Source organism: Anneissia japonica, unplaced genomic scaffold, assembly GCF_011630105.1.
Source record: "Anneissia japonica isolate Jap-2015-1 unplaced genomic scaffold, ASM1163010v1 scaffold287719_len1884721_cov185, whole genome shotgun sequence".
NCBI lineage: Eukaryota > Metazoa > Echinodermata > Crinoidea > Comatulida > Comatulidae > Anneissia > Anneissia japonica.
The window spans coordinates 550,529-576,689 of NW_022715822.1; the positions used below are offsets into that span (position 1 = coordinate 550,529).

At 33.8% G+C, this 26,161-nt stretch overlaps 1 protein-coding gene across 3 annotated transcripts in view; it reads right to left on the reverse strand.

Annotated features, from left to right (window-relative positions):
* Positions 1-17,264: 17,264 nt before the first annotated feature.
* LOC117109453 overlaps positions 17,265-26,161 on the reverse strand; it is a 24,117-nt gene continuing 15,220 nt past the window's right edge. For all 3 annotated transcript variants that reach the window (XM_033251815.1, XM_033251814.1, XM_033251813.1), the window contains 3 exons: positions 19,548-19,694; positions 18,750-19,456; positions 17,265-17,950 (listed from right to left, as the gene is read on the reverse strand). In XM_033251815.1, the coding sequence (XP_033107706.1) occupies positions 17,776-17,950; positions 18,750-19,456; positions 19,548-19,694 (1,029 nt within the window). In that variant the 3' untranslated portion in view covers positions 17,265-17,775. The remainder of the gene's footprint in view (positions 17,951-18,749; positions 19,457-19,547; positions 19,695-26,161) is intronic.

Here is a 26,161-nt window from a genome sequence, read left to right on the forward strand (position 1 = left end):
ACATCACTCTCAATTGTTCAATTGGTTACGTAAAAAAATAATATTGAATAAATGGCTGTTACTAGTTTTATTTTATAGGTATTGCTACAACCAGGACTACACAAAATATAAGTTTCAGCAAAAACAATCAACTATAATACGGATAATTGTTCAAATCATGTGATAATTAGCATTAAAGTATAACCATATAAATATAAACTATGATATACGCGGATTCCTCTGATGTTTCTATTCATGTTAACCATGTTCCTGGTTAAATGAAAATAACATTCTTCCCGATCGAATTGTTCATACAAGAAGAGGATACCTATTCCTCTTTTACGATAACGACCTCCACACAATATTTATAAATTCAGGCCTTGACCATGTCTTGACAAACACGGCTTACACGATAACATTGGGATTACTGAAGAATTTTTCTTGGTATTTTCGCTTCTAAAACTAAAGAGAAGAAAGATCGTTCCATAATATTGATCGTTAAAATTGCCATGTATCGAATACCACCAGTAGTATTGTATAATAAATTATGAATGTAAATGTTTTACAAAAATTAGGTCCAGTTCCAAACATCACATTTAAAAAAAAAATATTTTCAAAATATTACTAACACTTATGTTATAATTAGTTTTTGCCAAAAAAAATATTATAAATCCAGATGACATTAAACATACAAGATAATACAGTAGGCTTCATAAATTCATTCTTACTTTCTAGAACTTACCCGGAATATTTAGGTACAAAGCATTTTGAAAGTGGTCCGGTCGTTTAGGGGGTGGGGGCGCTTAAAACCATTTGGTTTTGAAATTGCTATCCCATTCTACGGATACATGATTTATAGTTTTTTTGGCACTTTTAAATATCCGAAAATAGATGCTGACAGCCTGTATAGCCGGTACCATTCTCTCTTAGGAGACAGCCACAAGATAGCGTGGAGATAGTACGGTATGACTCAAGACATAGTTACCAACCGTCTCGCATCGTGCGGGACGGTCCCGTCTTTCAAAGTGATTTTGGTTGAAACACACATTTTGCAGAAAACAGGAATTGGTTTTATTAAAAATATAAAAACGGTCATGCAGTAACTTGAGTCATTAAAAAGTATTTACCTGAATACTTAATTCACTGACGCGTTACTAAAATTCGATCAGTATGCCTATGCATTTTTTGTTTGTTTAAGTAATGAAATGTTTGTGTACATTATAGTTTGGGTGCTCAAATTAAACGTAATGTACAGTAAAACTCAAATTTTACATGGCTCTATTGAAAACAAACACACATTGAAATCGTTTTAGAACAGCTTAAGGACTGTCTCTTATACACATCTCTGCTGCTGTGCGGTCTCTTATACACATCTAGATGTGTATAAGAGACAGCTGTACTAGTCGGTACTTTCAGCAAGAAACCTTTAATTACCTGTACTGTAAGTGCATGTTTACCATAAACACCATCACAGATTTTTTTCCTTTAGGTGTACCACCACCATCACAATAATGTGCAACCTTCACCATGAAAAAATTTATGGTGGTAACAATAACAGTAGGACATCATAAACATGAATATCATCATGTTATATTGCATTAACAGCTTCATCATCTTGGTTTTAACATGAGCAAAATTACCATTGGACACCATCACCACAAGCACCATCACCTTGGTTATTCACTATTAGCATTATCACCTGGGTTACAATATGGAGGAAATAAATATAATATCTTATTTATTTCCTCCAAGGTTACAATAAATATTATCACTACCAAAGGCACCATACATGGAATCTGTCAACTGCTATTTTTTCATTTAGAATTTTTTTTTTTTTAAAATCAAATATCAAAGTAATTCTCTAAATTTCATACTTTGATAATTTTTAAATCTCAAATCACCATTTCCAGCCAGCAACAAGCATTTTCACTACAATTCATCATATTTTTTCAGTTTTTTCAAATGAAGCTTCATGCGTGTTGGTGATTCTGTGCAGTATAAATATCATTTATAGTATTATGATCCAAAACATGTTTTTACTGTACCTGAAACTTTTTACTATCAACAGAATTACACTCTTATTTTGTGGCAGTATTTTTAGCTTCCAATGTCTGCATACCTCTTTAAGTTTTATAATCTTTGGTATTCCCCATTGTCAACAGAATTAATTTTGTTAAAATGACCAAATGATCAAACCATATGTCTGTTAGCTCACCCATTCTCATACCCACCAAGTCTCACGCAATCGGCGTGAGCCTCATGCTTTTCGACCAAACCTCAGCTCTCAAGCCACTCACCTAAAATCTCACGCTTTTCCACTAATCTCAAACTTTAATCATTGAAAATTCAATTGTTCCTATTCTAGCTACAATTGCTTCACGAAATGGATCGATTAGAAACGTAAACAATAGAGTTACACATGTGTGTTATCCAAGTAGGAGACACTGATGGCACTATACATTACGTCATTTCTATTTGAGCACTAGAGAACATCTAAACCCAATATTTTTTTCGGGGCCCTAGGCAGGCCATCGACCAATGCAAATTGGGTTTATTTCGTGTTAAATCTCAAGCCACTATTTACCTCCAACTTAATAATAATAATAATAATAATAACGATTTTTAAAGCGCAAACATCACCACCAAAAATTGGTGCTCAAGGCGCAGTGTCAAAACAACAGATAGAGAACAAACAAATCACAAAAAAACAAAGTGTAAACAAGTTAATTATTATTATTAATTTTTTTATTATGTTATTATTGAAAATTAAGCAGCACAGGAAATCAAAAAGTAAACCAACATTTTCATTTTCTCAAAGTAATACCATCCTTTTATCATATATTAACTTGTCAGTTTTTCCTGGAAATATTTTGCATTTTATTTCATTGCATCTTATGTTCATCAAAAAATCAAAAAATATACCTATACGTCAGAATCGCATCGGCCACATGCATTCTTAAAAAATGAATGGCCCACTTTAGGGGTATAAGTTTTGATTGCAAGTAATTAGGGACGGCTTGACGAATATACCTTCGTGTGGTGACGACAATTTGCCTGAATCCAACCCCCAAAAATTTATAAATAGTTATTTTATATTGATTTTAAACATTTAAAAAAAATCAATCTCAGGCTAATTACTAAATTTAAGAATTGGCAGTCAAAAAAAAAGTTAAAAGTTAAAGTGTACATCTGTCTCTTATACACATCCTGCAAAAAAAAAAAAAGAAGATATATTATGTATAAGAATGCACCAAGAATGAATGTATCAATAGTAGTAGGCCTAGTAGTAGTAGTTGTTTTAGGCTTATTTTAATAAAAAAATATTTGCATTGTTCTTGTTATGTTTATTATAATCCTTCGCCTACAATGATTGAGCCACGACCTCTCAATTAATTCCAAACCGAACACATCACTCTCAATTGTTCAATTGGTTACGTAAAAAAATAATATTGAATAAATGGCTGTTACTAGTTTTATTTTATAGGTATTGCTACAACCAGGACTACACAAAATATAAGTTCCAGCAAAAACAATCAACTATAATACGGATAATTGTTCAAATCATGTGATAATTAGCATTAAAGTATAACCATATAAATATAAACTCTGATATACGCGGATTCCTCTGATGTTTCTATTCATGTTAACCATGTTCCTGGTTAAATGAAAATAACATTCTTCCCGATCGAATTGTTCATACAAGAAGAGGAGACCTATTCCTCTTTTACGATAACGACCTCCACACAATATTTATAAATTCAGGCCTTGACCATGTCTTGACAAACACGGCTTACACGATAACATTGGGATTACTGAAGAATTTTTCTTGGTATTTTCGCTTCTAAAACTAAAGAGAAGAAAGATCGTTCCATATTATTGATCGTTAAAATTGCCATGTATCGAATACCACCAGTAGTATTGTATAATAAATTATGAATGTAAATGTTTTACAAAAATTAGGTCCAGTTCCAAATATCACATTTAAAAAAAAATATTTTCAAAATATTACTAACACTTATGTTATAATTAGTTTTTGCCAAAAAAATATTATAAATCCAGATGACATTAAACATACAAGATAATACAGTAGGCCTCATAAATTCATTCTTACTTTCTAGAACTTACCCGGAATATTTAGGTACAAAGCATTTTGAAAGTGGTCCGGTCGTTTAGGGGGTGGGGGCGCTTAAAACATTTGGTTTTGAAATTGCCATCCCATTCTACGGATACATGATTTAAAGTTTTTTGGGCACTTTTAAATATCCGAAAATAGATGCTGACAGCCTGTATAGCCGGTACCATTCTCTCTTAGGAGACAGCCACAAGATAGCGTGGAGATAGTACGGTATGACTCAAAACATAGTTACCAACCGTCTCGCATCGTGCGGGACGGTCCCGTCTTTCAAAGTGATTTTGGTTGAAACACACATTTTGCAGAAAACAGGAATTGGTTTTATTAAAAATATAAAAACGGTCATGCAGTAACTTGAGTCATTAAAAAGTAGGCATACTGATCGAATTTTAGTAACGCGTCAGTGAATTAAGTATTCACGTATTATGCATTTTTTGTTTGTTTAAGTAATGAAATGTTTGTGTACATTATAGTTTGGGTGCTCAAATTAAACGTAATGTACATTAAAACTCAAATTGTACGTGGCTCTATTAAAAACAAACACTCCTTGAAATCGTTTTAGAACAGCTTAAAGATGCTCAGGTCGTCCTGGACATGAGTGGCGTATCTACAGGGCTGCTGGGCACGCCCTCATTACTTTTTTCATTAAATGCTGTGTTTGCTTATGTTAGGCCTTATACCGATTACACTTTAAGGGCCGTCGGAATCGCATCGGCCACATGCATATTTAAAAAATGGATGGCCCACTTTAGGGGTATAAATTTTGATTGCAAGTAATTAGGGACGGCTTGACCCGTATACCTTTGTAATTAATTAATTAATTAATAATTTACTTATTTATTTTAAACATTTTCAAAATCAATCTTTGGCTAATTACTAAATTTAAAGATTGGCAGTCAAAAAAAAGTTAAAAGTTAAAGTGTACATAGACAATACAAAAACAAGTGCATGGTGGATTTTTGTTTAAATTTAATTACATCAAAAAGACATTAATAATTGGCCTAATTCGTATAATTTATAGGTATCAGTATATAATTATTTTATAAAATTGATAAAACGTGGTCCGGCCAAAGCCGGTGCTGCCGGTGCGGTTCCGACGGCCCTGCAAAGTTCTTAATCTGTTTATGCCCTCGCATACTCAAAACCTCTTTCAACCTTTTCAATACTACTACTACTAGTCTACTACTTCTACTACTTCTGCTGCTACTGCTACTGCTGCCGCCACCACCGCCGTCACCACCGCTACCACCACCACCACCACTACTTCTACTATTACTGCTGCTGCTGTTACTACTACCATGGAGGAATTAGTTTCTAATTCCTCCATGCTCCATGCTTCTACTCACTGTGGCAGAGAAGGTTCTGAGGGGCCCTGGTTCGTGAGTAGGCCTATAATCGGGGCCCTTGACGTATATAAATTATTACGGTACTCTTTTACTGAAGTAATCCATACTAAAACCATCCCTCACCGAACATCATCCTGCGCATGAACCTATTTATAAAAGTGAATACTGTACAATTTAATATTTTTTTACTTAAGTAATCCATAGTATACTGTTCCTCGCGGGGAACTATCCAGGTGTTTCTGAGTCATAATAGTATGTAAATTTAATTAACTGTTCAAGATTTCTTATCAATGCCATAATTAGATTATTGGAGATGCTTATTCCTCCTGAATAAATACAGTGCAAGATACTTAAATTTGAAAAATAAACAACATGAATAAATATCAAATACAATGTACCGTACGTAACAATGAATGTACAGTATATATATATATATATATATATATATATATATATAGATATATATATATAGGTCTATATATATATTATTATTATTATTTATATCACTTTTATACATCAATACACATAAAAATTCATATGAAATGAAATGAATAAAAGGAAACGAAAAACCCAAGACTTGCCGAATTAAAAAAACACGCAGGAAGCACCACAAGACAAGAACATCACAAACAAATTCGAACATCAAAAAAAAAAAAAAAACACCGGGAAAAAAACAATTGTAGGTCTGTCGTCTGCCTTTAATAAACCAATAATTAAAAATGCTTATATATGGTACAGTACAAAGGGCGGATGAGCTCCTCGGAGTCAACGGCCAATTATTAATTAGTTTAAGGAATAGGAGTAGTTTAGTCTCATTGTCATTATTGTTATTATGATTATTTTAATTTTATTTTATTGTTATTAATTTATTGTTATTTGCTTTTTCTCAGTTGGCCTATATTATTTCTCTGTAAAGCGTATAGGGGCAATGTGCAATATGCGCTATATAAATATAACATTATTATTATTATTATTATTATTATTACAGTAATCGATAACGTTCTAATAAAATGAATACATCACATGGGAATTAATGATATTAAAAAACTTGACACAATTCAATTTATAGCACATCTCATCTAGAGCGTGATAAAACAAATTTATTAATGTCTCAAGCCGAATTCAGCAAGTTAATTATTAAGATCGCACAAGAGAGTAATTCCGAATACTCTGTATTTCAATAGAAAATGCAAAGCATATTGTACCCTGTGTGTATTCATAACCCCATGATCACTAATTGCATACCTTTTATATTTAACAATATCCGACAACTCAAGTACGTATATATATATACGGTATATATTAGTCTCGTCGGCTCATTCCTCCTTGTCAGTGCATAACTCCATGGTCAGTGCATGTCAAAAAAGCTTGCAGACCGATAACAATCAAGTCCGATGGTGTTGGGTTGGTGAATTTTAACAGGAAATGATCATACTACAAATCCGTAGATTAATCTCTGTACTGTATAAGTGGTTGAAATGATGGCCTTGGTTATGCATTGTTTCTATTTATAGTGATTTCCATATTTATGTTTGGTATCGATTATAAAACTCATATAAAATAGAGTCACATAATGAGTTCTATTCTACTCAAATGAAATCAGCAAAGATGGAAACTAAATGTATATGATACATATGAAACATTTTCGAATACTGAGACCTAATCTTAACTATTAAATGCAAACTTTTGATCACAATCTCGCACGGAATGATTTAGAATATATAAAATCAGCAAAAATAAAAACGTAGGGGCAGATTTGGGGGGGGGGGGGTTCAGCAACGGTTCCCCCTTTTGAAAGGTATAAAAAAAGGAAGAATGAAAGAAAAAGATGAAAATGATTCCCCCACCCCAAACGCCTCATGGTTATTTTCGGCATCTACAACACAAAAATTTTGCAGGGGCATGCCCCAGGACACCATACGGCAGTATTATCTCGATCGGTCCCACTTTTGGACATCTCTGGATCCGCCCCTGAAAACGAGTAAATATAGGCCTACTTATGGAAACAATTTATTTATTAGGCCTATTTGTTTATTACAAATTTGAAAAACTGTCCAAGAGTAATCTTGACATAAAATATAATAAAATAAAAAATAATATGTAAAATGAGTACCGGTACGGAACATCATGGTTACAATTTAAATTTATAAAACATTAAAAATCAAATTGAAAAAAATAAAGAAGTAAAGAATTAAATAAATAAATAAATAAAATAAAAAACAATTCATTTCATATCGTTTAAATCGTTAAAATGTGCTGTTAATAGTTTTTTTAACATTTTTTTTAATCATCATATAAACTCCTCGGGCTGTCAGGAAGAGAGTTCGAGAGCCTCGCTGCTTTAACATAAACAGATTTTGAAAAAGAGTCGTTCGAAGGAATTGTCATGCCAACAGCTTTGTTTAATTATTGTCGTAATGATGTACAAATAATTTGGAAAAATGCAATAGGCCGATTTTTTTATTTCAGTTACTAAATAAAATATCAGTTGTTGGAAAAGCAGCTAAACTTATTATTTCGATATTACACTATTGGTGTTGATATTTATTATTCAATATTAGGCATATTTTGTTTGTTTTTATCCTCCTCATCACTCATTATTATCGTCGTCATAAATATAACATTATTATTATTATTATTATTACAGTAATCGATAACGTTCTAATAAAATGAATACATCACATGAGAATTAATGATATTAAAAAACTTGATACAATTCAATTTATAGCACATCTCATCTAGAGCGTGATAAAAAAAATGTATTAATGTCTCAAGCCGAATTCAGCAAGTTAATTATTAAGATCGCACAAGAGAGTAATTCCGAATACTCCGTATTTCAATAGAAAATGCAAAGCATATTGTACCCTGTGTGTATTCATAACTAAATGTATATGATACATATGAAACATTTTCGAATACTGAGACTTAATCTTAACTATTAAATGCAAAATTTTGATCACAATCTCGCACGGAATGATTTAGAATATATAAAATCAGCAAAAATAAAAACGTAGGGGCAGATTTGCAACGGTTCCCCCTTTTGAAAGGTATAAAAAAAAGGAAGAATGAAAGAAAAAGATGAAAATGATTCCCCCCACCCCAAACGCCTCAGAGGTTATTTTCGGCATCTACAACACAAAAATTTCGCAGGGGCATGCCCCAGGACACCATTCGGCAGTATTATCTCGATCGGTCCCACTTTTGGACATCTCTGGATCCGCCCCTGCAAACGAGTAAATATAGGCCTACTTATGGAAACAATTTATTTATTAGGCCTATTTGTTTATTACAAATTTGAAAAACTGTCCAAGAGTAATCTTGACATAAAATATAATAAAATAAAAAATAATATGTAAAATGAGTACCGGTACGGAACATCATGGTTACAATTTAAATTTATAAAACATTAAAAATCAAATTGAAAAAAATAAAGAAGTAAAGAATTAAATAAATAAATAAATAAAATAAAAAACAATTCATTTCATATCGTTTAAATCGTTAAAATGTGCTGTTAATAGTTTTTTAACATTTTTTTTTATCATCATATAAACTCCTCGGGCTGTCAGGAAGAGAGTTCGAGAGCCTCGCTGCTTTAACATAAACAGATTTTGAAAAAGAGTCGTTCGAAGGAATTGTCATGCCAACAGCTTTGTTTAATTATTGTCGTAATGATGTACAAATAATTTGGAAAAATGCAATAGGCCGATTTTTTTATTTCAGTTACTAAATAAAATATCAGTTGTTGGAAAAGCAGCTAAACTTATTATTTCGATATTACACTATTGGTGTTGATATTTATTATTCAATATTAGGCATATTTTGTTTGTTTTTATCCTCCTCATCACTCATTATTATCGTCGTCATCAACATCGTCATCATCATCTCATCAAAATCACCAACGACATCGTCATAATTAACACCATCAACAAGACCAACATGCTCTTAGCAGGGGCGTAGCGTAGCGTAGCCACTTTTATACAGACCACAAATTAATTGATTAGGTTTTGAATAGGAAAAAGGCTAAATTCCACCTAAAAGTTTAGACTCAAACTACTGTACTCCCTCTTGAAATAGCTCAGGAACCATGAGTCTGTGAACTCTGGGGTGAACGGTTAATGATAGTTTACATTCTTCTCTTTAAAGTTCTTCTCTTAGCTCTTATCCAAATCAAGTAGGTCAATTATTATACTAAGCTTTTGCAGAAAATCCGTAAGGTTCCCTTATACACTTACCTAGGACTTATATTCATTTCTTCACTAAATTACCCTAGACAACTGACAAAAAAAATACAAAAACAAAAAAACATGCCTTTAACTGTAAATTTATTCCTGATAGTTCTAGAATACAGCTTTTATAAATATACTGCAAATATACTTTTTTAAGCACTTCTCTTGTATTGATTGAAAGTGTACAATAGCATTTTTCGTTCATAGGTCTAATCTTAAATTTTTAGTAAATCTCAAAATGCAAAATACTATAATAACAACAATGATGTGAGTAACAAGCTTTCTCTTAAATAAACCTGACTGTGTTGAATTCACAGTGTTTTCATTGCTTTGCTTCAACATAGCCCTGATGTTAGTTTAAAACACATTTGTATAAGAAATATTGTCAAACAATGTTAGAAAATTTTTATTTTATTTTTTTTATTCAACTTTATTAACCGAGGGTAACCCAAAACAGCGGTTAGCTGACAATCATGGGGCCAAAATACTGCTACAGAGCATCATTAAAATTGTTGTAGGCCTATAAAATGGAAAAATAGCAAATGTTTCCCGGGCCTTCGGCCCCTGAACCCTGGCGAGAATCCTTAGCAGTCCCCAGCTTAGTTGCTCGCTTCCCTCGCAGCCTGACCACTTTAATTTCCATGGCTACTATCCACAGTGGGCCAAAATTGGTTCAAAATGTGCCAAAAGTCAATACTCATAAAAAAAACTGATTAGGTTATTGTTAAGAGTCTTTAAGGGGCTTTCAGACCCGCTGAATTCAATGTAACTATTTTAAAATATGTATGACGTCATCAAAATACTGTTTTTTGATTGGATGAGAAAAATATTCATTGTATACCTAGGCAGATTCATTTTACCTTGGTTATTGAAAACATATAAGGGGTTTTCTGACTTGCAGATTTCAATGCAAGCATCTTTAAATATGTATTTAATTAAAGTAATGTTTTTATTGGACGACGTAAATATTAATTTAATACCTGGACAGATTCATTTTCCATAGCACAGTATGGCACGAATAAGGGTTTCTAGACCGGAAAATTCGAATTCAAATTTTGTGTGATATTATTTAAATACATTTTTTCGGCGGCAAGGTTTTCTCCCTCTTCAAAACGATCAGGTAAACTTTCTCATTCTTAGTACAGTAAATATGCTTATGTGTGTATATACATAAAAAAAAATGAGTAGTTGCCTATGCATTCTTTTTTCTAATGAACCGATGAACGCCAAATTCTTTTTTCCATGAATCGTGGTCCTCCATCTAGAAGAAAATTTTGATTCCTAAAAATGAGCTTTCCCGACTTCTAATTTTCCCATAGTAACACAAAAAAAAATCTGCTCACGTGAGATCACGGGTCGTGGAAAGGTATTTAAATCGCTTCATAAATGCAGGGTAGCAGATACTAGCAGCTAAATTTGGCATTATCGTAAAGCTTAGGCCTTGCTAGAAATGTCAAAATCAAAACAAAAAAATGTAACCAGTATCTCTGTTTTGCATTTCTCCTCCGCTAAGTCGTTTGGCTCCAGTTGACAGCGCCACCAACGTTTCAGAAAGGCCAATGTAAACATTGCAAGGGGTATATTGCATTTGGATCCCGGCCTATGGGGAAAATCTACAGTATTTGAGTGCATATGCATGTGCTTTAAACGCATGTAAAACGAGTGTCTTTCGAATTTGTGAGATAACTGATGTGTTGTGAGTGAATTTAATTATCTTATCTTATTTAATTATTTTGTCTTGGTATCAAGGCCTACAAGATGTAATCGTATTGGTATCTTATCGTATCAGAATCGAGTTTCTTAGTTTTACGTTTACGTGTTTACATCTTGCAAAAAATAAGAGTGTCACTACAGACAGATAGTATTTTTGTATTTTCATACTGAAATAAATTGTATTTGAACACTAGGTCACTCTCACCCGATGCACTGAACAGCTGATCACTGAGGCTGACACAGGCTTGAAAACAGCGCATGTGCACAATACGTTCTGTAAGGCGATTATGAATAATTATTCATGAGATTTTAACAAACTATCCTACGTTACGCAAATTCGACTGCGACAGTGCCGAAAATAAGCATGGTATACGTAGCATCACTTGCTGATCTGTTTATAAGTTGGACAAACTAAACATCAGGTTGTCAACTTTGTGACTTGCAATTGCTTTTATTGTAACTATTAATCGAATTAGAACAAGGTGCAATGTTAATAGACCATGCATTATACATGTGTCCTTTCTTCTACACTTTTCTTTGTACATTTACTTGAATTAAAGATACTTTAGGAATCAAATATGTTTGTATTACAGTTAAAGGTAAATGGACATGCATTGTGTTAATTGTAAAAATGATCTTAACATAATTATTCGATGGCGTTTTAATTATCTCTTCGGATCTTAACGTAATGACAAGGGCCTTGGTAAAGATAGGATGGCGTACTTTTCCAAATATATGGGATTTAAACATTTTACCACCATCACACCTGCTCATCACAAGTTATTGGTGATAAAAAATCACTCTTCATCACAATAATGATATTAAAAAATGACTAGGCCCTATAACACCTCTGATAACCTATTAACAGAGGTATAAGGCCAAGTATTTTCCCATTACGAGATTCTGAATTCAAGGAAGCAATTAACATTCACAGTCACACTCAGTGGGCGTATTCTACTGGTTCATTTCGTTGATTAAGATTTTTCGTTGAGTGTTATTTTCATATGACTGGTTCGTAAAATAGACTTAAGTCATCCACGTGAACAAAACACACATGGCCGATTAGTGAGTTTAGAAACAACATTTGCGTTAATATTATTTAGATTAAATTTCAGAAAATAAAAAATTATAATATTTACCCACATGAAGTCAAAAAATAATTGTAGGCTAAGAGAATCCAAAAACTGGATGATTTTTTTTTAATTTTTTACAAAGAACCTACCGGTATACTGCCACTAGCTGAAGCAATTTGGACTCGTAGCGTGTATCGCGGTAACTATCAAGCCATTTTGTTTTGACGAGTATTTACAAGTTTCCTATTCGACTGGTCGTCTTCGTTAAGTAGGATGTTACCGCTGCGCAGGTGGGCGTGGTTTAACGAAGAACGGCCAGTCGTATACGGCCATTGTTAGGTAATTGATTTGTTCTAATAATTACGACATTAATAATTACGAAATCATTAGCGCGGTAAAATCCTACTTAACGAAGACGACCATGCAAGTAATTAATTTAGGCTAATAATTACGACATATTACGGCAATTACCAGGCCAATGTTATGTACGATAATTATGACATACCGGTAATGAATACTACTTATAATTATTGAAAATCCATAATGTCCAAACATGGATAAAACGATAGAATTTATTCTTTCTAGTGCCACATCGTACTATAGTGTCTAAGTTTGGGGTGAACAAGAACAGAATAGTGTCAGAGAAATAGTTACTGTATTACTAACTAACATACAAACATTTTACAAATACTGCTACTACATGCTTATATTGTAATATCTAAGGACATGTAGTTCTACTTAAACAATAACTGTACAAAATTTCATTGAAATTGGATTATCCAGTGAAAAGTTATGATGTTTTAAGTGATTTTGTAATACGACTCCTCAGTGCTGACCTTTGACCTCCAGGAAGGTCACGTCGATGAATTCTATAATTTTTGACCTATTATATGTAAATATGTGTAAATAAAATACATTGTAATATCGTAATAGTCTATTACGATATTACAATATTAAGCATAGTGCTTTTGCTTAATATTGTAATATCGTAATAGACTATTATACGAATTAGCATACTAGTATTTTTTTGAATAGAATTCGTGGAATAATAATAATAAAATAAATTATTATTTGCTGTTGTATTTTATGGTATAGTGCATTGGTGTGTGTTGTAATGTTTGTAAACACATTAGAGAGTTATACAGCACTTTACTGTCCAAAAAAGTATAAAAATCATTGTCACCTATGCAAACACGGGCAAACAATTGGTGCATTAGTGTAATAGAAACTGCTCAGTAAAAAGTTAAGTGAAGAAAAAAGATCATAAAATAAATATTTATTCATCTATATATCGAATCTCAATGTGAATTATCTTTGTAAATTTATCTCAGATACGAATCACACGTCAATATTAAATGACATTAAAATTCATGTTAATTTTGACGAAAAGGAATTGTATTAAAGTATTTACTTATGTAAGTTGCGGTATTGAAAACATATGCATTAATTACATTCGCTAACAATAACTATATATTCATATCATGGAAATCAATATCAGAATCATGTAAACGATTTCATTAATAGTTAAATCTAACATACATAACAATCAGTAGTGCATGGAATACTTCATTCGTGGTACATAACATCATCAGTTACAATGAAATTAATCAATATATCATAGTTAAATTTAAGATTAGGAAAAATCAGTATATCATGCACACTATGTCATTCATGGTACATAACATTATTAGAACCCGGGACCTACTGCTGCCTATGCAGACGCCTTAACCAAATGGACCATTGAGGCTTTCGTTCGAAGTTCGAATCCGGTTGGAGGCAATTCATCTCGCACTCTACCAGTGCCAATACAACACTAGCCTTTGACGCACACGTGTTTAAACAGAGACCTATGTGAAACACTCTTAAACGACCTGATCTTAAGAAGACGAGACCTCCGAAGAGATGCTTTATTTTAAGCAAAATAACGTTAAGGCGTCCACATAGACAGCAGAAGTCCCGGTTGGGGAAGTTTTTCCGAACTCACAGATTCCTCTTCCTTACTGTTTAAAATCTATTAAATATGTCTATCTATTATAACGCACTACCGCAAGACGATTTAGAGTTTATCTCTTCACGTGTTATATTCTTTATCATAAAGTAAGTTAAGTTACTAAAAAACTGCAAATACATTAATCGTTATTGCTAGGGCAAGGGGTTAATATATAATAGAATAGGCCTATCTGTTGTTGGAAAAGCAGCTATACTTTCGGAATTAAATTTGTATATTTATTTATTATTAGATATTATTTTTATCATCCTCATCAATCATCATCGTCATCATTAGCATCGTAATCCTATCTCATCATTATCATCATCATGACCATCATCATCATTATCATATTTACCGTCGTCTTCAAAATCATCATTATCCTCATCATAATCATCATCATCATCTTTATCATCATGACTGTTATTCTTGGTGATATAGGCCTATGATTTCCAAAGGTAGTTGGTTAAAAATAATATAATAAAAATTCGCTTTCCCTAAAGTCAACCAATCGTTTTATCTGTACAGTACTTTTATTAAAATAGCTATTTTTTTCATAAAACGAGTTTCACTTTTAATTTTGGTTTTTTTCATTATAGACTAAGAAGAAAGAGTATACATTGTGTTGAGCCAAACCCACACAGACATATACAAACAAAAAATAATTGATGAAACCAACGAAAAAAATATACTGACCGAATAAAGAAACAAACAAATAAACAAAAAAAAAAAAAGAAATAAACTAATGTAAACAAATGTAAACAAATGAATAAATTTAACTCCATTACAGTGTCACCCCTTTGCGAATCATTAGGAAAAAATCAGCAATAATTATTATAATGTTTTTGTTTATAGAGGGTGGTGTTGTCATTTTAAAATTTCGTTACAAACACATTATTATAGGATTTGTATTACATAAGAATATTTGATTGTTTAAATAATACAGTATACAATTAAATTTGATGATGGATTATTAGGCCTAAGTACTGGTATTAGTTAACCATTTAAGCTAACTACAGTATGTTAAGGATTCAACCACTCTATTCATAGGCCTAACTTTCTTTTAATTGCAAATCAATGTTCAGTATAACTAGGCCTATTAACAAAGACAGGACTATTAACAAATAATTAACTAAATGACAAGAGTAACTAAATTACTATACAAAAAGCAGATCCGAACACTTCATGTAGTTACGGTCAGATAACACATATACTATAATATCGATAGTAAAGAAGTTATTTTTATGGCCAATGGAAAATTGGTGCATGGACTGTTCCCCCTCCCCGTTGAGCTGGTCTCAACCACCTTCGTACGACCGACTTCACAACGAGGTCGTCGGACCAAAAATGTTGATTTGCCTATTAAAAATGTTATTTTGATTGCCAATCCTTAATATTGTGGTCTAAAAGCACAATTTTTGGCCATAAAACTCTCCCCATAAACCTTACCAGGATTTTTCCGGGATCCTGATCGACACTCTAGTCGGCCCATTGGCAGTGGCGTCGAGAGCCAGTAAGGGCCCCGGGGAAACACCTCACATGCCCCCCCCCCCATATCACTCGGGACCCGACCCCCACTCGGCCGCTCCCCAAATTAAGTCTCCTCCTAAGACCCTATTTGTCCAAACCCACATACATGAATATGATTCCATGTGATTATTTTTTTGCAAAGACGCCCATAAAACCATAATGTAGAGTTTGTTCTCACAACATACGTTTTCATCCTGGCTTGGGCTCGGGCCCTATGGAGATTTTGTTCTTACCCCAAAAATTTTTCAACTTGGTCCGGGCCCCCAGTAGACCCGGGCCCCGGGGCAGCGACCCTGCTGACCCCCCTCTCGACGCCACTGCCCATTGGTTGACAGATCGGAAGGAAATTAGTATGGAGAGAATATCGGACAGAGGTGGAACAAGTACTGCGATACGGAAGAAATTGAATGACGCAGGATAACATTTATAGAGATGGTTGGATTTTTTTTTCCCCTGGAAAACTCGTGATTTTTTTTTTGTTTGTGTCCATCCTACACTTACCGGGTACAGGTTGGGACAAAAGTGTTCTTTACAACCGCAAACCCGTTAGAAGGCTTAGGAAATGGAGTTGTTTCTTCTTTTCAATAGAAATATTGGCTGGTATTGAAATGTAAGCATCTTAATCACCAAGCTTTATCTCCATTCAATTAAAAACAAAATGTGCTTGAATAATCAGAAAGAGGTATGGGGTGCTTAAGGGACCAAGGATCCCTTAAAAACAGAGTGGAGGACTCGAAGCTCCACGCACTACTGTCCCGCTACTAAACGTGTTTTGTACATACAGTGTAGCTTGATATGATTAGAATCTGGATGTATTAACACTAAAATGTGCTTAGATATTTTATATGATATTTTACCTAAGCATATTTATTGCTACACCTAAAAATGTGGGACGAATGGGTGGAGCTTTGTGTTTAAATCTCCACACTTTTTAACAGTGTAAAGAGATTTCTATTTTATAGCGGTTAGCGGCGTTCCATAGGTATTGGCCTCAAATACAGTTCCCCGGAGAAAGAATACAAAATAATATAAAAATGTAATACTAATACAATTACTGATAATTATATAATTTTAAGATAAATATAAAACTGAAAACATGCTATCATAAATAGTAAATATTCTATTGCATAGACACTTGGAATGACAGGACTTTAAATCGTCTGCAAAAATCAGTGAAACTGAATTGTTTTGATCTATGTTCTCTTTGAAAGTTCAAAAGAAATCTATCTGAATTGTAAAATTTTTGTGGATGATTTCAACTTTCTTATTTCTAAAAACAAGAAATAGCAACAACAAAACGGACTTACTGGGTGACATTTCGACTGCCTTAGTCAGGCAATGGACTGCTACGATGCCTGTATAGTTTCGGTCGACGTGAGGGAAAAATAGAAAAAGTTGAAATCAACAACAAACAAAGTGTTTTGGTTGTTTAAGCTTATTTTTCTTAAAAGGAAAAACTATAATAAAAACTATGATAAATATGATATGATATGATGTGATATGATATGATGATATGTCTATTAAAAAGACTATGTCGAGTAAGTAAAAACGGTGACTTGATGAGTTGACAGGACCTGAAGTAGCCCTATCTACTCGAGCCAACATGCAATAAGCCAATTTGTAGTTTGAACTGCGCATTCTCGTATCAAGGCCAATCGAAATAAACAAACATCACACAACATATGTTATGTCAATTGACCTTGGATATGAGCAGTTCAAACTATTCTTATTTAACTATTCTTGAATACTTTCAGGTTTTGTAATTGATTCTCGTTTTTACGTCTTGAATTTAAACTGAACTATCATGAAGATCGTTTGACTGTGCCTCTGATATTAGGTTTGCCTGGGACTGGGATATCGTGCTTGACGTCTGTGTTAACGCCCTTATTGAGGCTGAACTTGGAATGGTTCTTTTATAGGCCACCAAATACAACAGTGTCAATACCATTGCTGCCTCGACTGATCTAGAATGATAAGAATAATAACGAAAATAAGAATATTAATAATTAAATATTATAATAGTAAGAAATAATATCAACAACATTAGCAGCAGAATCACAGTAAATCCACAGTGGTGGCACCAGCGAAGAGTTGGGGTTGAAGGGCACAGGACCCCACCCCAGTCCGGAAACTCTGGACCCCCGTCAGAGATAAAATCCGACTTCTTTAATTATTTCTTCGGGAACATTGCTTTAAATAAGCCAATTTACAGTCAGACAGTGCCATTTCAGAGCATCTGGAGGTGCTTTATTCCTAAAATTGACCCGGAACACCGTGGGATTGTGGTGAATTTGGAACCCTGTCAGGAAACTTGGACTCTTTTTATAAACCTTACACCCCTGTCAAGGACCTTGGATAACTTGACGGAGAAATTCTGGCAGCATTACTGATCAGCAGACTGAGAGCTGACTTACTTGCGCTATATAAGAATGAACTACTACTACTCTATTATTATTATTATTATTATTATTATTATTATTATTGTATTATTATTATTATTATTGTTATTATTATTATTATTATTTAGGCAAATGTGGTAGTTTACTAAATGATGACTACTAACAAAAAAATAATAAAAACAAGCTATAACAATTAGTGTACACCATTCAAATATAATCAGATTTCTGTTCGTCATTAATGAAAACATTAGTTCGTACAGTGCCCCTGTTGTATTTGAGTAACATTGCTTACGTATTTACGCAAAAAATCTGCGATACAAGCACTTGTTTGTGAAAAAAACTCTCGTACTGTTGAAATACTCACCTTGCCATAGTTTCGTACGTGAACCAAATCGTGAAAAGTCGCCCTTCATCTGATATCTCAAAAGCAGGATTAGCAAGAAAAAGCATTGCGAAAGTTGTAATAATTGCAAAAACAACATGAAGAGATATCGATGCTCTGGACACGTAGATGAGTTTTTTAATTTTGGGATTTGTATCTGAGATGTCCATTAGTAACCAGCCAGGACAAGTATATGCCCACTTGAAGCCCGAAGATCGTTCAATTGATCGAGAATTACGCGATGCTTCTAGAACATCGCGTGTCTCAAGATCAGTGACGATAATATTACGGAGTATGTATATGAAGCACCCAATAACAATTAAACTCCACGTTAAAGTTAAAAAGTGACAGACTGTAAGCATTATGCAAGTATCTGTGAATACCACCAGCATGCTAACGACGCTAACCACGCCAAAGTGTATACCAATCGCTAAGAAAATCCAGGGATACGCAAACAGTCGCCGGCTTATGCGCCTCGGCTTATAGCACTGTACGAGAAACCAAATGAGCAACGCGAATGACGAAGTTACAAAGGGATATGGCAAGTCCGCTAACAACCGATCAAACAATGGATGCAGCCTATGATTAATTCCATATCTATCAACAACTATGTACAGGAATCGCCAAATACAGAATGCTGATATGGTAACAAATAACGCTGTAACTAACGGCGTGACTGTCTGTCTCACCTGAGGAGATAAAAGCATAGCATTATTTGATCATAGGCCTAGTGTTCATTTTAAGAAGAAACTATATTTAAAATGCAATGTGCATTCTTACTTTTAATCGAATCAAGCAGACAAGTGAAATGATAGCAAGGAGGGCGAAGACAATACTGTATATGATAATATGTACCAACACCGCTATCTTCTCATTTTCATAATCGTGGTACACTGTCGCACCGCAGCTTGTCTTGTTAGACGTCATCTGAAATCAACGAAAACACAAATATGCAACAGAATGTGCGTACTTAATTCGATCACTTTTATATGATAATAATAGATATGTTTTATATTTTGCACATTGAATTACCTTGAACAATATCACAGGAAAACTAATAAGCTCATATATGTGTCCCTTTTGTAATATTACGCACATGTTCGTATATGGATGACAGTTAAAAGTTTCCAGTGGTAAATATTGTTATAGTAGCAGAATGGGGTCTCAGTGGGATATAGCCTTAGGCAAACTTAGCAGCAGAAGCACTTCTCTAACCCAGACTTCAAACAGTTTATCATGAAGGGCAAAAACATATTTGTGTGGAAGGCAGTTATTGATTTCTATGTCTTCTGTCAGTGGCGCAAAAAGGCCGGGCCTTACGGGCAAGTGCCCAGGAGCCCGAGGCCGACAGGGGCCCTGGATATTAGGTAAAAGAAATGAAACAATGAAGTAAATACAAATAGAAATTATTAAACGTATACAGTATCATTCATGTGTTTTTCCCACAAGACTTGTAAATAAAGCTGATCATTTATCGATGAAAGCTCTAATTAATCGCTTCTTATTCTTTTTCATGAATATTTTCATGACCGTATACTACTCTGGGTTTTGTTTACAATCTTTCAAATAGTATTCTTTGCGTCATTACCGGTAATTGAAGCCAAACACTTTAAATTTAATTCGCTGTGTGTATGTACAGAAGCCTTAGCCATTAACCGGGTCACTATGGCTTCGTTGGGAACTCAACTCCGAATAAAGTAACTGATCTTTCACACCTTTTTTCGCATGCACCACCGCAAATAACAGATATCATTATGACACGCCCTTATCTTAAGCAATTGAACTTGACGGGATCGCCAAAATAGCACGCTTTAAATATCATTTATTGGTAAAATAAAGATAATTTAAACTAAACCGTATATTTTATTAATTTCTTTCATTGATTACAGAAAAAACAAAAACAAAACAAGAGTACATCATTGTAAATTCAAAAAGAGAACAACAGTTAAAAAAAAATAAGATTGTGGTGACGGGCAGATAAAAATTAAATTATAAAATATTAATTTCCTTTAATAATGAAGTGAAAAAAATATATTTTTTTCTTTTTCTGTTATACCTTTCTCTACTGATATTTTTGATCTTAAAAACATTTTAAGTCTCTGAGAATCAGGTTTTTTCTTTAACAACCTTTTTGCATAAATAAATTGTTTTACAAGTAACAAAATATAGTTGAAAGCTTCGCTATTTGGTTTACTTATTCCTAACAGTATAATTTGTTTATTTAGTTTGGTAGTCGATACAAACCTATCAATATGCTTACGTAAGTCCATATCTCTTTTACACATTGACATTTATAAAGAGATGTTCTATAGTTTCTACTGATTTTTTACAAAAAGTACATTGATGCTAATGACGACGATGATGATTGATGAGGATGATAAAAATAATATCTAAAATTTGCAAAGATAATTCACATTGAGATTCGATTTATAGATGAATAAATATTTATTTTTTGATATTTTTTCTTCACTTGACTTTTTACTGAGCAGTTTCTACAAATGCACCAATTGTTTGCCCGTGTTTGCATAGGTGACAATTATTTTTATACTTTTGTGAACTGTAGAGTACGGTACTGTACAACTCTCTAATGTGTTTACAAACATTACGACACACACCAGTGCACTATACCATAAATACAACAGCAAATAGTAATTTATTTTATTATTATTATTCCACGAATTCTATTCAGAAAATACTAGTAAGGTGATCAGTATAATAGTCTATTACGATATTACAATATTAAGCAAAAGCACTATGAGACCATTGAGAGATTGTTATTAACACAAATTGTTCATGTATATATATTACACTTCCTCATGTGAATGAACTTACCAGTTATCAATAGTGTGTTTGAACACATTTCTGTTCTATACTTTTACACTGATTGCATTTTGTTAATATTAACAACAAGTCACACGATCACTGTTGGGGAACGCGTGTGTTCTCCAATCCATGGATTATGTCATATCTAATCTTGCGAAGTCCACGTTGAAAATCATTGCATGCCATGCAGTAGACAAATGGATTCAATGTGAGATTTAACTCCAGAAACAAAACTAGAATTTCACTTTCAAGAATGAGGATTTGAAAATAAATTAGATGGTTACATTGCACACTCTTTGTTTCTTGTTTTATTTAAAATGTTTTGCTTTTGGAAGCTGATTTTGACATTAGAAAACATAGCCTACATGAAGTCATATTATAGTGTAGCTCGATGCCTATCAAATAAGTAATAAAAATTCGCCATAATTAGTCAAATATCCGTGGCTTCCAGGGGGCCCTAGGCGGCCCCCTTTCTCCCAGCCAAGTGAGATTCGCTCTACTCCCCTCCCCCCTCCGTCGGGGCTTTTAGCCACTCCGTCGGGCAGGTCCTGGCGCCATCACTGAATACGCATTAGACCTACGTTGTTGACCTTCTGGTCCTCTTAATTAGTTTCTGTATAACAATAAAGTTTTGTTGCAGCGCAATTGAAATTGAATTTTCTTGTTATGAAACATGTCGGTCGGGACAGGCCAAAAATATCTGTAGGCCTACACGGCCGTGGAAACGCGTAACCGTAAAACTTTGGCTTATTCCATTATATAAATACAACTTTTATTATTATAATTAGTACAATACAATGGTACTTAGATCGATTACCGTATATTACGCCATATTACGTCAGGTTCCAATTGGCAGACTTTCTGTCAGGCGATCGTAAATTCTACCAAATTTCGCCTAATCTTACTTTCGGGTCACACAGAAAATATCTGAGGTTATCAATGTGCTAACGTATTTCCCCAAAAAATATAATAATTAATTAAACTTTATAAAGTTGATGTCCGAGGAGCTGCCGAGAAATTAAAACAACAACCGGGCTCATAGTTAATGACAACTTCCTGATAAATGTAAGCTCATTGTACTGTTTTAATCAGTTTCGACGCCTGTTTAGCAGCAGAATGCCCTGGTTCAGCGTTCGGTTTTAACGTTTACAGCTGATTTACATTGATTTGGAATAATTTACGTCAGAATATCGAAAATATTTCATGCAGGAAACGTTCTATAGATACTATCAAATAGTCAAATAATGATAGAAACAGTTCTCGAATAAAGAAACAATGATTATATATATATGATTGTATATTATATATATATATATTATATTGATTATATATATATAAATAAATAAATATATATATATATATATATATAATATTGAAGGAAGTTAGCCGTTAACACTGTATATACAAAATATTTATATTGTCATATTGCAATGTTGCTCGACGATATGGCACCCATTCAGGAAGGGGAACAAAATCTAATCTAACAGGTACAACCAAAGAGATTTTGCTTACCTATCTTAAAATGGACGATTCCATTGTCCTTTTCTGCGAGTACCGTGCGCATCCATTTCTGCGACTACATTGTTCGTTTCCGCGAGTAGAATGTTTGTTTCTGCGAGTAGATTGTTCGTTTCTGCGAGTATGCTGTTCGTTTCTTTGAGTAGGTTGTTTGTTTCTGTGAGTAAGTTGTTCGTTTCTGCGAGTAGGCTGTTCGTTTGTAACAGTATTTTTGGCGGCGATTGCCTTCCATACTCACACATAGAGATAAACTTTAAATCGAGTCTTGTGGTACGAGCGTCTCGTCTGTGGTCTAAGCGGTATGACGCTCGCCGAAATAGCGAAAAATTGCGGGTTCGATTCTCTCCAGAGACCTCTTTTTCATACAAACAGGACTGTATTAATATCTATTTGATGTAACGGTACATTATCTGCAGTGTTCCCAGAGTGCTAGGCAGCAAAATCCTGATTTGAATATTATTTCCTATGATTTACCAGCTGCTACCTATAAATAAGCCAATACCGGTACGTAGCTTAAAAATAAGTCCGCTTCACGATGTGTGAGCCCTCAAGCTGTATGAATGGAGAGAGAGACAGTGTTCTTATAAATCCGTAATAATATTGTACGGACCTCTGTGTTGTATGACGCTCTCCGTGATAGCGAGAGATTGTGGGTTCGATTCAAACCAGATAGACCTCTTTTTCCATACAACTAATAAGGAACTTTCGTTGATGAACTATGTTTGATACGAATTAAAACATCATGTTCCTATATATTATTTGAATACTGTATTAGTATTGATTTGATGTATATACTGTATAAATTATCTGCTGTGTTCCTAAAGGTAACCAGCAAAAACTTGATTTGAATGTTATTTCCTATGATTTACCAGCTGCTACCTATAAGCAAAGAGTATAAATAGAACAAGAGAGCCAACAACGCTCATTGGGAGCGTAAAAAAACGATACGCTCTACGCAGCTAGTGTAGGACGCCAACTAACGCTTGTATATGTTTTATTACCCAGTACTGCACCGCGCGCTGTAGGTTTGTCTGTTTATCTGTTCTCCACAAGATACTGTGCTTTTGTTTTCTGCTTACTGAGTTTATAGCGGGCGTACTTCTACCGCGCTGCGCAGCGCTGCACTGGGTAATAAAAAGAATATACAACCGTTAGTTGGCGTCCTACACAGGCATGACGTTTTTACGAACGGGACTTTGCTCTCTTGTTCTATTTATACTCTTTGCTATAAGCCAATACAGGTACGCACCTTAAAAATGAGTTCGCTCCACGATGTGTGATCCATCAAGATGAAGGGAGAGAAACTACACTTTTTTTTTTTTAAATAATAACTAGTAAAAATTTTCTCAGGCTCAGTGTTCTTATTTTTTGGCCATTTCAGGCTCAAGATGTTTTTATTTTGTTCTTATGTTACACACTTTTCAAACATAACAAATTATTATTGTACAGCAGTCACTGTATTAGAATGTAGGTAAAAAGTGGTCCCGGAAAAAGCGGTCCTTGAAAAAAAGGCCCCTGAAAAAATAGACAGAGAAAAAATGCCCCGGTAAAAATGGCCCCACCTACTGTACTGCATTATAGAGGGTATTACATACCTACTGCACGCAAGGTAGATATAATGTTTTGGTTTTTTAAAATTTTTTTAAATATAAAAATCTCTTTAGACATTTTACCTCAGCCTCAATTTGTTATATTGTTCTTAATTTTTAAGCAGTTTCAGCCTCAGTGTTCTTATAAAATGTGTTCTAATAAAAAAAAAAAAAAGTGGTCTGCAATCCGTAATAATCGTACGGGCCTCTGTGGTGTAAATGGCATGACGCTCGCGTCATACCAGTGTTTAAGTTTTGTAGATTGAATTTGGTTTAATATTGCTTCGCCTGTTTTATATGCATTTTATTTACCAGTTCTTGACTTTTGATGTTTTTATTTACAATATACCAACAGTACCACGCATTTGGCGTGAGACTCAGGCAATTGGGATTTGTCTCACCCTCTCTGGCACGCTAGGACTAAAGTCTCACGCGTAAATGTCATTCAATTCAATTCTTTTATTTCAGACAATTGATACCCATATAATACAAAAAAAAAACAAAAAACAAAAACAAGACAAGAGAAAACGATTAATCAACTGACTGAACTGCGCACACGAAAATTGCCTATAGGCCTATTATAAAATACATGTGTACTATTTTTACACATAAAATCTAATGTGGACCCACATTTAAAAAAATGACTCAGCGTATATAAGCTAATAATGTGGACCCATCTTTTAAAATGTGAACATGTGTGGACCAATTGATACCAATTCAGACAATTGATACCCATATAATACAAAAAAAAAAAAAAAAAAAAAAAAAAAAAAAAAAAAAAAAAAAAAAAAAAAAAAAAAAACAAGACAAGAGAAAAAGATCAATTAACTGACTGAACTGCGCACACACGACCCTATGGGCCTATTATAAAATACATGTATACTATTTTTACACATAAAATCCAATGTGGACCCACATTAAAAAAGTGAACCCAATTTATGTGTGGACCATTTGAAAAATTGGGACTTATTGTAGACATAAAATCTAAAGTGGACCCACCATATGCTTACTATTTTTTCTTCAAGTTAAAAAAAAAATTAAAGAAAAATTAAGCGGGACTCCAGTTCCAGTAGCTGACATTGAGTACCAAGTATCACGCATTTGGCGTGAGACTCATGACATTTGGGATCTGTCTCACCCTCTCGCGCTTAAGAACTAACATCGAACGCATAAAAATGTAATGCCTATATTTATACTATTTGTGGCCTTTGCAACCCTGTTAATAAAAGTTCTATCACCATAACCAACTAGCTGCACTCACTGTAGATACTGTCTCTTATACACATCTAGATGTGTATAAGAGACAGACCCAGTACTGCACCGCGCGCTGTAGGTTTGTCTGTTTATCTGTTCTCCACAAGATACTGTGCTTTTGTTTTCTGCTTACTGAGTTTATAGCGGGCGTACTTCTACCGCGCTGCGCAGCGCTGCACTGGGTAATAAAAAGAACATACAACCGTTAGT